Below are 15,861 nucleotides of genomic sequence, written 5' to 3'. Positions count from 1 at the left end.
TATGTTTCGACGAATTTTCAGTCAAACATCTTCAAGTAAATCGTTTAGTACGATCAATGAGCCATTTATTTACTATTCCTTTTCAAAATTTTCTGAAAATCTTGGCAAAATTCGGTTTTCAAAAATGCTATAAGTGATAATAAGCCTGTAAAAACTAAACTTTATGTACCTACATTGCACTGCTGTTCTTTTAAGAACTGAACTAATTGATATATTGTGCACATGCCGTAACATTGTGTTAGTTCAAGAGAGTTGGTTCTAAGATTATTTGCAACATATCTTCAAAACTGTATCTTCATTATTAGCAGTGCGATTAGATTGTTGTTAATTCACCTTTGAACTATAATTATTATGGCGGGAATGGAAATTTTATTCAAGAGTTTGTAAGGAATGTAAACTGGCATTACATGTTAAAATTCCATGTAGCTAATATTACAATAAAAGACCATTAGGGACGATTAAGTGTATCTAGTATGCGAAAAACATGTATTGGGAAGGTAAGGAAAAGAAAGTCTACGCATTAGATCAGTACCTGCACTTGCGACATTAACAATAAGCAAATACCTACATTAATGGGTTCCCGACGAAAAACCGAGCTAACCTTTTCACTTTCACGCGTATAAAGCATTCTTTGCCGCACTCGGACTAGCGACAATTACGTCATTACACGGCTTTGGATCTGAGCAAAAAAAAAAACCGAAAACCGTAATCAATTGTATCGAACAGCGATAAATAACGTGTTGAGCCTTTCGTGGAACTCCGAAGAAAGTCATTCATTGCGAGATCCCTTTTGAATTAAATACGCGGTTTTTGTCGTGTGTGACTTTCACGTCATATAGGGAGTTTAATAAAGGCTTAGGTTGCGCAACGGCCCAAATCCGATTCGCTATGTCCGGTTTTACCTGAGTTTACTTTCGGTAAATTCTTTAACTGAATGTACCTTTGAAAAATTCAGAGAAATAAAAGTGCTATCGATGCAAGATGTTCGAGAATAACGTATGCAACGGAACACCATAAATTCGTTGGCTCAAAATAGGCAGATTTAAGCTACCAGCTATATCCAAAATCGCTTCGTTTGGCCACTAGATGACCTCAAAGTTTTAATTTTGTAAATAACTCGAATACGTATTATTCGATTCTGATTAATTTTGGGGTGTGGACAGAATATAGGGAAATTATTTAGTTTTCATCAGTTACAATCGTAGGTTATACAAGATGAGAAAGAATGTCGTGCATTTTTGTTATACAGAATGGCGAAAAATTGATGATCTGAATACAATTTTAAATTTTATTTTATTGTTAAGGTATTTGCTATATGTGTTCATATTAAACCTTAAAAAAATGTATTGTACCGAGAAAACTATTATGGACGAAAACCCATATTCTTTTTCCAGGTCACTTATGGGAGTAACTAGAACATGTATTAATTTTCTACACCATTGCGGTTTCCAACAAACCATAACATTTTTTTAATGCGGTTTTCTATTCGACTTTTACTCGGTCAATTCGATACTGTGTTTTAATTAGTCCTACTGTAATTAAATATACCTACACTCAGTATAAATTGCTAGGTACCACTGTTCGACCCAATTAAATTGATATCATTACATACTTTTACAGATATGCCACTCGCTCGAATGCAGGAAATTATTCTAATAACAGGTGGGACAATATGACAAAAATCTAGCCAGTCGTGGGCCCGAATGGTGGTTACGAAATAACAGTTGTGCCTGGTTTAAGGCAATTTAAATTATTGGTTGTTTATTTTGTAATGGAATATGGTGAACGTTGGGCATTTTTCAGAATATAAAGCGTTTGGTCTTATCTAAATGGCTCCATTGCACACCAGGTCGGTTGGTTAATACGTGTAGGTACTCTTTCGGAGTAGCATAGGGAAATAGCAAAGCAGGAAATCGACATTTCTGAAGGCGTAAGTGGACACGAGTCGCGAATGTTTTGTTAAAGTCGTGAAAACTATCGGCAGTATCAAAATATTTCTCAGGTTTTATCAACACACCAAATTTCATTAAAATCGGTTCAACAGTTTTTGCAAAATAATTTTTGAAAAAAAACGGAATATGATTATAGATTATCAATTGAACTCTAACTGTTCAATATGTTAGGATCATCATCGAGGCTATTAAATAGATCATTAATAAAAATAACAAACAAGAGTGGCCTCAGAACTGGTCCTTAGGGAACTACCCCTGAAGAAGAGAAAAGCTTCATATTGCTGATGACAGTACTTTCCAAAAAGTGCATTTAACTCTTTTCATGATGGATTTCCAAAGGTGGTTCATTCATATCTTAGGAAACAAGGATTTTTCCAGCAAAATTTCTTCATGGATGTAAATTCCAGTAAAGTATATACTGAGACATCTTGCCATTTTCTGTATTGGAAATTTTGGTTAATTTTACCTTCAAATTTTATTTCGATTGGTAAAAAGTGAAGTTACATTTGTAAAACATATGTAAAAAATGTAAATATATGTGCACAATTATGTAAAATAGTAAATGTCGGCTTATGTAAGACTATAACAATTAAATCCGAGCAAGTTCTACGTAAATAAATCGTAATATTCCTTAACTACACGTAATTCGACGGCGGTATCTGGCCGAACAAAGGGAAAATTAATTTGTACGGCGAAACAGATGGCGCTGATAAGAGGTTATCAGTTCGCGGTGTCGTAAATGAACTTTCTATTTAACATCGGACGGGTTTGCGGGAACAAAATGAGCTGGTAATATGTAACAAATACGACGACTTTTGAGAGATAACGATGTGCCGCTGAGCATAATTAAAAATGGCGGCGTTCACTTAGTGAGAAAGTCGAACGGAGGAAGGTGTTAGAAAACGCTGAGGCATATCGCCGACGAAGAACAATTCCATTAATCGGGGCCTCGGACGGTGATGGCTTATGGAAATTTTTCATCACAATTACTGACATTTTAAAGTACATATATTAAAAATAAGATAAAAAATCAAACGTTTACGTCTAGATCCGACTTAATAAACATATACATAGGCATATTAATTTATTCATACATTCAGGCTTCCCAAATCCGGTCCTGTCGTGGTTAATTTAACAGAGCGTCTGCATAAAACTGCATAATAAAGAGCAACAAAGGCTCATAGCGATCGAACGCGCGCCGCAATGTTATCAATGAATGTTTATGATCCGGTTGGTACAACTGTTCTAGACCGTGCTCTCTCACAAGAACACAATAATGGACTGATCTATATTTTCACTTCCTTACTCGGGACCGGTTGGTCGAAGTCGCTTCCGAAGCAATAGATGTCCTTTTTCGTACAGGAGTCTCGATAATTTTTTAAGGACACATGATGCGTAACTATCAAATATAGTCCCCATATCACTCATTGCGTTCTAGTGATACATGCAAGTGCCAACCTTTGCGAGTGCCTTCTTTATAACGAGTCCGACAAACTTTTCCTTTTCGAAAATTTTCGGCTACAATGCGCCGCGCGCGCCGTTATTCCATGGCTAGAAATTGGCCTCAATGATTTGGGATCGAGGGGGATTATCCCTCTTTATCCTGCCTCATCTCGTGTAGGCCTGGACAGCCTTCGTAGGTGGGCCCCATCCGTCGTCTACCCCGACCGCAAATGCGGCCGGTGTAGGCGCTTTGTGGGACCTCCTTTTGTCCTGGCTGGGCCCCGCCGGCTAGAGCCCTTTCTTCTGGCGCTCTTCTTGCTTCGCCGGCTCGTCTGTGTAAACCCCGGGGGTAGTGTCATGTTGAACACAATGCGATGCATGCAATTTTCTTTTTTATCGGAATGAGAGGATGCGATGACAAAACGTCTGGTAATAATAACGCAGTTTATAAATGTTTAATTCAAAAATCATAAATAAACTTCTTCTGTTTATAACTTTTGATCTAATCAATATTTTTTGACGCTCGAGGGCTAGTTTTGCAGGTCTTTTGAAGACGAAAAAAAAAGTTATTTACTGTTAAAAAAAGTTATAAGCGAAAAACGTGAATTTACGTAAAAATTATACAATTAACTACCCTGTAAACAATCTTCCACCCATTTTTATGACTGTGGAAACTAATATGTTATTGGACATGATATTTAGCATTTATAGTGATACATTCAGCTTGCCGAAACAAAAAGTCGCGAAATGGTCATTCCCAAGCTCTTTTTCTTGGCCTAAGAACACGTCGCGTCGTGACGAAGTATTTACTACACTATTTCTTTAATTTATAGGAGCGAGCATTAAGCGAGATTAATTAAATGAAGAAAAACTGAAGAAAAATTGTAGATACTAATTAATATTTGTAATTTTTAATATAATTCCTTAGTGGTAGACTACATCCATTCCATTGTCATTTCTCTTTAAATATTGTAATATATTACGTCTAGCCAGTATTTTCCACTAATATGTTTATGTATATTAAGCCACGTTAAAGACATATGCAATGCAATTTTGGGATATTCACAACAATGTGGCAGCAAATGTATAATTGAAAATTTTAGGATACAAAATGTAAAATTAACAAATGACAAAACACTAAGTCATTTAGAATGTATGCAAGTTTTTCTAATAAATTAAATTTTATTAACCACGCCAATATTACAAAGTGACATTAAACATTGATTTTATTTAAAAAGCTACTACTAAATAATTCGATTATCCCCAGCATTTATGGTTCAACAATTATTCATTATTCATTTTACTTTCATTCGTTGGCGATTTCTTTCATTTTTTCTGTTCTAAGAATCTGGTCTTGCAGATATACAAACAAATCTACATTTTGCCTTCAAGAACAATATTAGCTAATTTGAACCGCAGACCAAACAGCATAATCTGATTTAAGTAATTAGTTTCATATTAAACACATTAACCTCTTTACAAATTGGCAAAACCATTTGTATTAATTTTTATTCCTATAGAGAGTATTTTTTAACCTCTTTTTAGCTTTTAGAAAACTTTAACAACTTGTGTGATGACAACTAAACTTTATATCTGAAAACATCGATGGAAAGAAGTAAAAAATAACTTACGTATTTAATTATCACTAGAATTCTTTATTAAAAATTTTGATATATTAAACAAATAATGAAAATTAGAAATTCTAGCTTTCTCATTTAAATATTTTGTAGCATTAAATTATTATATTAAATTCAATTAGAGACTCTAAAGAAACCTTTTGGAATTGGAAATGGTTTACATTAAAACACACACTGTTAAAGATTTTGTATTAAAACATTAAACATGCTGTATCTAGCTAAACATTTTTCTGGTGGTTAAACTGTTTGGAACAAATAAACACTAAACGCGAAGATTTAGATATCAATTTTTTAAGAATTGGGAGTTGGGTCAAGGTTAGAACTGTATACAAGTAAAACAGTGGAAGAATTTCATTTCGACATGACGTTGACTAAAAAAGAATAATTTTATGTTAAGCCACTTGACTATTTTCAAGTACAACGGAGAATGAGAAATAAAAGTTTTAAAGTGACATTAAAACAAGTACATAGGGAGATGACCGGTAGGTTAACAGACTAGGATGATTTACACTGTCTGTCACACATCTTGAGAAGACAACCCAAAACTCTGCCTTACGTTCACTTTCATTCTAGAGCCCGACCCAGACCCGTAAATTATATAACCCAGTAATTTCGCGTCGTAATACCTGTTCCCTCAACAGTTCTTGCTAATAACTTAAATATAGACACTCTTTTATCTCGAGGTGCTAATAAGTACACAATTGGTTTTTCGGTGCATACTCTCGACGATTATAAACGTATTTGCACGGTTGTGCAACTGGTAAATGATAAAAATATTTAAATAACGAGATAATCGAATTGCGTGAACGAAATATATACCGTTACGATCCTTATGCTGAAAAATTGTTACAGTGAATAATTTTTCAATATTATTTTGTTTTTAGTGGCATCATTTTTAATAACTAATCGAATATTTTGAAATGTTTATGAATTAAATGTTGAAATCTGATATCCAGGATTATCTACATTGTCGTGACTAATACGATTTACACTGCTTTTTCGAGCAATACAATCTTCTATTAGTATTTTCTTCCAACTATTATTATTCAACATGGTCATTAAAATTTTTTTTTTTTCAGGGCTATTCTTGTGTTGATCTCCTAAACGCTGGCATGCGTAATTCTGGGGTATACTATTTGCAGATCCGAGGGACCACATACTGGTTTTTGAAAGTATTTTGTGAACAGGATATAGCTGATGGAGGATGGACGGTGAGTAACCTATTTTATTTTAATTTTCAAAATGAAACTGTACCCATATCTCAAATTTTCCAAGCTTTAACTAAATATTTACATGACAAATACTATAAATACTATAACTGGTTTTTATACTGGAAGGCAAAGTATATTTAATTTAACAAAACATAAACTATACAGGGTGATTCACAAGTGGTGACCAAAAATGAAACCTCGTATTCTTTGATGAATTTTAAGGGGAGTTTTTCCTATAAAGTTTTTATCTAGGACGCTTCATTAAAAAGATACAGGCTTTAAACTTTTCTTTTAATTTGTTTAAATAATTTAAAAACTGGTAACTGAAATAATTTTAAATTGGGCACATGTATTTATGAGGGCTTTTCCTAAAATTTACATGCTCCAGTGGGTAAGGAGATACAGTGTATCGTTGGCATATTTTTCTAAATAAAATAGTACGCCACTGCTTTACGGTAACAACCATGATAATTTCGAATTTGTCTTTCAATTTTCTACAAATTACTACTCCTTATGTTTTTCGAGAAAAGCCTGATTTTCGAATAAAACTTAAAAACGAAGTTCACGAAAGAATACGAGGTTTCTTTTTGGTCACCATTTGTGAATCACCCTGTATATTGTTCATTCAATTTCATATTCCTGCTGTTGCTACTGGTTTCCTAATTACAGCTTGACACTTTGGTGCGTCAATAAGGCGTAGAGGTAGGTGTTCGCCTCTGAACCGTAGTTCATTTTAAAAATATCTCGTTCGAGCTACATCTGTCAAATCAAAAAGTCTATTAAACATCCCCTTGACTCGCGTTATGATGGAGGTCTAACAGAATGTTGTGTTAGGCTGGTATAAAAGACATATTCGAAAGCAAATTTTTAAAACGCTCCTACAGATGCCGTACTGGGCATTTTTATTACATAACGCGATTTGAACTTAAGTTCAGTGTTCAGTTCATATTCCAGCTGATAATGAACAATTTCCATGATTTACAAGGGAAAGAGAAAGCAAAATATGTTACATTTTTCACAGATAATCGTACGTGTTTGAGGGGGACTGCTACAGAAACCGTTTTAATGATATATATACATACAGAGTGATCAATTAAAACTACGGAGCTACTATATGTCGCACACCGTATATGTTGCGATTTTAAGGTTATGTTAACAAATTGGCGGAAACAGTTTGTTTAAGATATTTTTAAGTTCCTGACTTTATCGCTAGAAGACTACTTTGCTATGGTATTACAAGAAATCGTCACTTTTCCAAACAATATAATATTATAATTATAATCTCTGTACGTACACATATACAGGTACACATCTTATTAAACAAACTATTAATTAATTTCTGCAGTGATGATATTATGCTATGCAATAATAGTAAGTGCCGCAGCCGTACTACATTCGAATTATAAATTATCTTCGGCAATTATCGACACCTTAATTGAGCAGTCAATAAACAGAACGTGGTTTTATTGCCTTTAAATTTCAATGTCACTTTCTTAAGTAGTTCAGAAATGCGTTCACTATCTCTCATTACGTAATGTCGGAAGAAATGCAGATCACCATACCGCTTCCAGCTGTTGTACAACAACGGAGGAAACAAAACTTGACCGGTCATTAAGAGGCCTATGTCTAAACGTTAGACCGACGTGCGACGCGACGATTGATTTACAAAACGCCACTCGATGATACCCAAAGTCATATAGTCAATACAGGTGACTTTCTGCCATTTTTGGAGTCTTTGTAGGTCTCGGACGGTTAGTAGCATTGGCCACTAGATGTAGTTCTTTCTTGATATTTTAATTTCCATTATTTTCTAGTTTGAATTTATTTTTTGATAGTGAAATCACAAGGGGAAGACCAGGGTTAGTATAGGCCACAAAAACTAAAAAAAAAATTATTTCCAGCTCAAGAATGAGTGATTTTCTTCTTCTTCTTCTTCTTCTTGAAAAGTTATGCCATTACAATTCTCATTCTAATCTGATCCATTTTACTACACGTTTATTTCGCATAGGCCTGTTAAACTGTAAATCTGTTGAATAAAACTAGTTACGCTCGACCGCTATCTATTGATATGCAAATTTCATAACAAATTTCTACGCCAATTTGTCTATAAACTATTATGACCGCGGTGTGTTGCCTTACTTTTCTGGTGAGGTCGGTTACGTAACTCTTTGAAAAATGTAGGCAGTGTTAATTTATGAACAGGATTATCAGCAACCGCTTCATAAATTCTCAGTGAAACATAAGGTACAGATGCCTACAAGGGATAAATTCTGACGTAGGGAACATTTAAATTGGTATTTCCTTTGATTTTCAGAACTAGAAGAGATAAAGGAACAGCAGAAAAAACATTTTTCTTATGAAATTATATTAAATGTATATTTAATTGACTGTTCATATTGAAAAGTTTAGTAGTATTCTGTTGGTTGTTGATTTGTCTTAAAATTTAGAATGTTATAACCTTTTGTTCATTACAAATGCCGTTTAAGGAAAAATAATTGAAGTAATATATCAATCGTGACATACTAACAGCTGCTATTTATTGAACTCAGCGTAACTTGATTGAAACTAATTGCAATTTTATAGGTACTTATTTAATCGCAGTAGTAATACCAATTAAATAAATCTACATATTTTCGATTGCTGCACTATTTCAAGCGAAAGTTTTAATCATAACGTTTTGATAACCACCGAAATTATCTAATCTCTAGCTAATGTTACAAATTGAAAGCGATATATCTTCTGTGTATTAGTTAACAGCGACGTCAAACCGCTTGTGTCCAATTTCGTCACTCGACGCATCCAGTAAAACGAAAAAGTCGCTATAAATTTTGAATATTCATTCCGTGAAAGGTTAACGATAACATGATTCTTTCCTACGAGACAGAATAATATTAACCCGAAAATTTATCGCTGCTTTCTTAACTAATTAAAATTGTATTTTTGAGGATAATCTCTAGGAATTGCAAATAATAAAGCCAAGGACTATAAATTGATACCGAGACTTTGAAATTTCACCCTCGAGCGTTGGGCCAGATACATATCTCAATGTTTTTTATGGGTCCTTTTAATAATTTGCCAGTCATACAATTTACGATGACAAATACGTTTTGCAACGGCTTAGTCTTAGCATAATAATGATTTTCTATCAGCGCATATCGATTTTTATAGATCGTTATGGTACATCGCATAATATTAAACACAATACAATTATTTTATTATTATTATTTTCTTATTTGGAAACTTATGTTCAATTTTGACACAGACATAATATGTAAAATTATGTTTGTTAAACAGTTTTTCTAATATTCAACTAACTTTTGCGTTAAATAATGCTCAAATATTTATATAGAAATTAAGTTAGTTGTAAAATTGCCTTAAAAGTGAATTGGCAGAACAAACGATAATTTATTAATGTGTTATATAAGATACACCCTCACAAATATGTAGGTAACTAGTTAGCCGTCAAACAATTTTGGAAATTGATAAGTACGTCAACAACTCATTTTTTTATGATTGTATACGGATAGAAAATTGATATTTCAAGGAGAATGGAAAGGTATCTCACATCAAATAAATGAAATAATAGCAAGAATATTAACAATACACAATTTTCTTGTTCAATCGATATTAAAAATATTATTTAATTATTATATAGTGTGTAGTGTTTACTGTCTATAATAATGTACATAATAATGAAATTAATTTTATGTAGTGTTTTTGGTCCCATCTCTAAAACCAAGTTCAATTTAGACTACACAGAAGAATAATTTCATCAAAAAAATTGAACTTGAAATAAAGAAAACACTAATAATAATTACTATTCAGAACAGCTTCATAGTTAGGATAGTTGTTACGATATCAACTGGAACCTACGAATCTTAAAGCACAGGATCGTCTACACTTGTCTTGAAATTTCATTCTATGCTTTAGCCATGATGTGTCTCGTAATTTATACTCGAATAGCCATTGGGCGAGTCCGGTATTGGTAGACCAGTCCGCCTGATGTAGAATCGACGGCGACGCGCTGGTCGTCAAAGCAAACCTGTATTGGTCCACTAGGTCATAAATAATTTTTTCCATTATATTCTATAATTAGTTTGGTGTCGAACGCGGTTTACTTGGCTTTGCCAGTGCAGTGGAGAGCAGGGCTTGGCGTGGTATATTTATTGGTGGTATAATACGTATTATTAATTATTAGTTAATATTATTATTTGTTCATATCGAAACCAGTAAAGGGTAATAGTTATTAAAATAAATATTATATGTAATTATCTAGTAATTTAATATGGCTTTCTGGATACCATTTGAAACGGAAGATAACGAAATAACCCGGGGAAATTCCCAAATAGTCGAGTCGGTTTTTGTCGAAAGCGTCGAAACCAACTCAAGAGTTTAAAAACAAAGATTTACACGTACAAAGTCAACGTATTATTTTAAATAAATAAATGTTTAAAAATAGAAAATAGTGAACAATGTGATAAAGAAATTAGGAAACGAATTAGCGAATTAACTATTTGTAAGATATCAAAAACGACAATTTATCGCGTAATTAAAGAAGGAGACGTTACTAATCGCAGTACCTACAAATAGGAAACGGAAAAATGCAAAATTTAAGAATATTGACGATTTTACCAGAGATGTAATACGGCGCACAATTTATAATATGTATAAAGAAAATAAAGTTCCTACTTTAAACATGATTCGAGATAAATTAAGGGATTAACCTGATTATAATTATTAATTTTAGATATTTTACGACATGTTTTATTACAATGCGGTTTAAAAATAAAAAACTTGACAATCGTATAGTAATTATGGAATCACGACGTTGCACTTCGGGAAGATTATTTACAAAAAATTAGAGAATCATCTAAATAGGAATATAGCTCGGAATATAGTATATCTAGACGAGACAATGCAAAATTCTTCTGGACGCCTATGAATTCCGTAGAGTTTACGAGTTAAGTGTTTTGATGCGGTTCCAACTGACATTGTAACGACTATACTAGTAATTCTAGCAGCTAAACCATGTTAATTTCTAGGTAATTCAAAGAAGAGACGACTTCGGCAACCCTAGAGAAAACTTCAACAGGGACTGGAACGACTACAAAAATGGCTTCGGAGATCCCGCGAAAGAATTTTGGTTGGGAAACGAGAATATCTACATGCTGACGAACAACGAAGAGTACTCTCTTAGAGTTGAACTGGAAGATTTCGAGGGAAATAAAAGGCAGGTCACTCAGATTTATACCATTTAACTATCTTTTTAATTTCGGTAAAAAAAAATTGATCCGTAATAATAATAGCGTTGTGGTCAAAATAAACTATACCTGTATCTACTTTACCAGAGTTTATTATTAAACAATTACATAAAAAATAAACGAAGAAGAAAGGAAACGCAATAAATTTCGCGTTTTATGGAAAACTTAAAAATTATGTTCCTATAAACATCTCTGACCGTGTCTATATAAATAGTTCCAGCTTAACATGGCACAATATTGAGGCCATCAAACAGTATAATAAAATAATGAAGAGATAAATTTATCGTTGCCATTCCTATTACATAACAATCGTACACTTAAACAAGTCTATAAAAATGCATTATTATGGTAGGTACAGGGTCATCTATTATATTTCGCCTGTAGGGTATCTCGGTTGTTACTTCTTTAAGGATATGCTTTATATTTTTCGATATGTGCACATTTTTAAATGGGATAGGTAACGATATTCATGGAGAAATATCGAGAATGTATAAAATTATATGTATACAAATTTAAATTTTGTCACGTGATCACGAAAGCAATGTGACGTCATTTAGTGCGACCCATGCTGGTAATAGAAGGAGGTAATAGAATTTTGGGAACAGTAGGTACATTTGAAGAGAACATGCTTGACAGTAATGCATACCTTTCTATGGATAAAATTCTGGTTAAACTAGAGATAGAATTCGGGAAAAAGGCATCATGAGGTTATAAAATTGAGACGAAAAATAAATATCTGTATTGAATGTATATAAATTGTATGTGGGTACTACATTAGAAATGTATCGACATTTCGACTCCTGACAGTTTGCTAGATATGGTGGGTAAACTTCCAACGTTAAAAAATGTACCTACTAGCTCGCAAAACTACAAGTACCTACTATCACTCTTACGCAACACTCCAAACCATTCTTTAAACCGCAATTCTCGAGCTCTAAATGCATACACTCCAAGGTAAACCGGCGCCGCATCTTCACTTTCGCGTTATCTAATTTAAGTATATGGTCTTGATTTGACATGCTGCTTATACGAGGGAATAAGTCTTATTTTGCTGAAAGATCAGTACGATTAGATGAATTTAAAGGAAAATGTCTGATAGAATAATTTAGTATTAAAGTTTTCGTAGTTCCCTCGTAGAGAATTCATTAGGCCTGCAATTTCTAACTCGACCTTTAAGAAATATATCCATTTTCAAATACGTAATTAATTTGAACGAGTATCCGATATACATTATCGCGAACGTATTTCATTCAGAGAACAAAAAAAAATTAATGAATCGTGTATATCAGACAAGTGTTTCATTACTGACAGAATCGATACATCATCATAATTGCGTGGATGCAGATAAAGAGATAGCGTTGTTGATATTTTATGACAGTCAAATGAGAATAACGACCAGCTGAGATCTGAAATCGGAGCTAGGTAAAACACAATGAACTTTTGATACGTTTGGACAACACTACGGCCCGAAAAATAACAGTATTATATAATGTTTATATCTACGGGCGATATTTGAGAACAAGTCAAGTACCTACTATTATTATTTATAGGTAAAATAAATATAAATATATCTGTTAGATAATACTAGCTAATTGTAGTTGTTACGTAAGCAATACCGCTGTAATACTATAAATAACAGTTAGTTTTTCATTCTCTCAAGCAGAATAGAAGTCTCCCACAAGATTTTCTTATTTACATTGACCTCTTTCGTGTTATTACAGTTTTATATACGATTCATTTCGAAATATTTATTCTTTACATTATTTCAAGATTCGCATTCTTCAATAATTCACATTCCATGTAACGGAGGGTTTTAAAAATGAAGAAAAATATACAGGGTGATTCAGTCATAATGTCATTAATTTTAACCACGCGTAATAAAGACAACCTAACATTCGAACACAATTATCATCCTAATACATTTGTTTTTATTAACAAGTAAATAATACTTGTTAATATTTAAAATGTAAAAAAATATCTTACTCATTCATCAAGGTAAAAGGATCTGTTTATTCCTTGTCGTTTACTACGCATTAAAAACGCAGTAAAAACTAGGTTAATGACCGAATAATACAGTACATCAAGATTCACCCTGTATAGTTATAGGAATACGTTTTATATTACAATTGGTTTTCTTGTAATTGGTCTCGGAAACATTAAAATGTGTACGTATATTTTCAGGTACGCCCAGTATTCTCATTTCAAGATTTACTCGGAAGCAGAATACTACAAGCTTGAAATTGATGGATACGAAGGAAATGCTGGTGACTCCTTAAACGACCCTTGGTACGGAAGCAACAACAGTCCATTTTCAACATACAACAGGTAAAATTATTGTTATTGTTATCGTTATACTGGTGGCTACAGTAAAAGCACTCAGTTACGATAGATCTAAACATGATTATAGACGCAATGTGATCCTAATATTCAAAAACGAAATAAATGATACATGTAAAACAAAAATTAAATTAAAATTAGGTATGGGACAAATTTAGGCAATGGTCAAGTCTAGATTTGAAAGCCCGATAAAACATTGTTCCAGGCCCGGATCCAGAGACTGGTTTTGGGGGTGGCGCAAAGCACTTCATTATTATTATTATTATTATTATTATTATTATTATTATTATTATTGTTGTTATTTTTTTGATGACGTAAGGTGTAGGTTAGGAAGGGGGACTTGCATTAATATCGACTAACTGCCTGTTGTCGTTTGGAGAAATTGAAGATCTTTAAAAAATGTTGTGCTTTGGGGGTGGCGATCGCCACATCGCCACCCCCTCTGGATCCGGGCCTGCATTGTTCGGTAGTGAGTTTCCACATGTCAAGGAGGTGATGAGAAGAATTTCAAATCATTCAAAGTGACTAGATTGATTAATTGATGCGCTCATCATAGATCCTTATTTAGGTTGAGAGATTTTATGTCCCGTTCTCATTGACTTTAGGCATGTACATAGCTTAGCGATAAATCAAAACACAGTGTAAAAATTGAAAATAGGAAAAAATTGCGGTGTTTTCCAATTTGGAAGTACGTTTTTTGATTTTTTTTATTTTATATTTAAATTATATATTATTATATTATTAAAACCGATTATTTATTTGTTATTTCATTCTGTTTATTTTTTCTTTCACAGAGACAATGACAGATCGAGTCTTAATTGTGCATCCATGTTAAAAGGTGGATGGTGGTGGAAGTCATGTGGAAGGGGGCTGAATGGTTTATATTTGAATGATCCCCAAGACCTAACAGCTAGGCAAGGTAATAATAGAATAAACATAATTTTTGCATTGTTTGATTTATCAATTTTATTTCGAACTTGATTTGCATCTACAAGAGACACAAACTGTAGAGCAGCTAAAATTCCCAAAAGTCAAGATGACAAATTTTAAAAATATAAAATAAAACAACAAACTATTACTAGTACTATATATACTACTATTTAAAATTTAGGCACTTTTAGGCAAATGTTAACAATGCTTTTTTAGGAATCGTCTGGTTCCGTTGGAGAGGTTGGGACTACACATTGAAGAAATCAGTGATGATGATAAAACCAAAAGGTTTTGTTAGTGGTACTTAAATTAAGTAGAATAGAATCAGTAGCCAATTTATAATCACCGGTAAAAAATCATCTCATTTCATCGTACTTTTCCCAGATACATGAATAAATAATATTTAATTTCGAATAAATATAGTTATGAACAACAATGCGCTATTTCAGAAATAAAGACCTTTACTAACGTTAAGTTTATAATGCCTTATTAGTATATTTTTAGATCAACTCGTTTTGTATTTAGTTCATACAATGACAAAAAATATTTACCACAACAATGCTGTATCATATGATATGATACTAATTGCAAGTACTAAGTTGTCCTGAACTTTGTGAGATCAAAAAATATCAAAGGCTAGAAAATGAAGAAACGTTATGTCCATTTACTAAAATGGTGAAAAATGTAATTTATCAATAATTTATTACATTCATCGTTTGTGTTCTAAAGTTTTTGTGATTATCCCGAAACATTCTTGCTCCCCCCTTTCAATCTTTAGTTTAGTTTATACAATAAATGCAATATTTACTAATCTATATTTGTATTTCTGCACTGCCATCTGTAATTAAGACACGAATTCAAATACTAACCACTGTGCTAGTGTAATCGATACAGAAATTTTCCGCTGATTATAAATTGGACTTCCTAAATTATTTAATAAAAAATGAGAAAAGGAATAAAGACTGGAACTTATCGAAAACATTTATGTTTTTATATAAGTATGTAATTATAGGATGAGCCAAAAAATATACTCACTTTCTTTTGTTTTTATTTTCTAGAAGGCAGAAAATAATAATTTACCAGTATGTAT

General features: G+C 32.8%; 1 protein-coding gene across 2 annotated transcripts in view; it reads left to right on the top strand.

Annotated features, from left to right (window-relative positions):
* The window catches only part of LOC108909906 (angiopoietin-2-like), a 111,680-nt gene extending 96,356 nt beyond the window's left edge, over positions 1 to 15,324 (top strand). For both annotated transcript variants that reach the window (XM_018714378.1, XM_018714377.1), the window contains 5 exons: positions 6,112 to 6,243; positions 11,286 to 11,473; positions 13,686 to 13,829; positions 14,636 to 14,760; positions 14,988 to 15,324. In XM_018714378.1, coding sequence (XP_018569894.1) covers positions 6,112 to 6,243; positions 11,286 to 11,473; positions 13,686 to 13,829; positions 14,636 to 14,760; positions 14,988 to 15,079 — 681 coding nt within the window. In that variant the 3' untranslated portion in view covers positions 15,080 to 15,324. The remainder of the gene's footprint in view (positions 1 to 6,111; positions 6,244 to 11,285; positions 11,474 to 13,685; positions 13,830 to 14,635; positions 14,761 to 14,987) is intronic.
* Positions 15,325 to 15,861: the final 537 nt, after the last annotated feature.

Source organism: Anoplophora glabripennis, unplaced genomic scaffold (genome assembly GCF_000390285.2).
Source record: "Anoplophora glabripennis isolate ALB-LARVAE unplaced genomic scaffold, Agla_2.0 scaffold28, whole genome shotgun sequence".
Lineage (NCBI taxonomy): Eukaryota > Metazoa > Arthropoda > Insecta > Coleoptera > Cerambycidae > Anoplophora > Anoplophora glabripennis.
The sequence above is the reverse complement of the archived record's forward strand: the minus strand, read 5'-3'. Positions and strand labels throughout refer to the sequence as shown.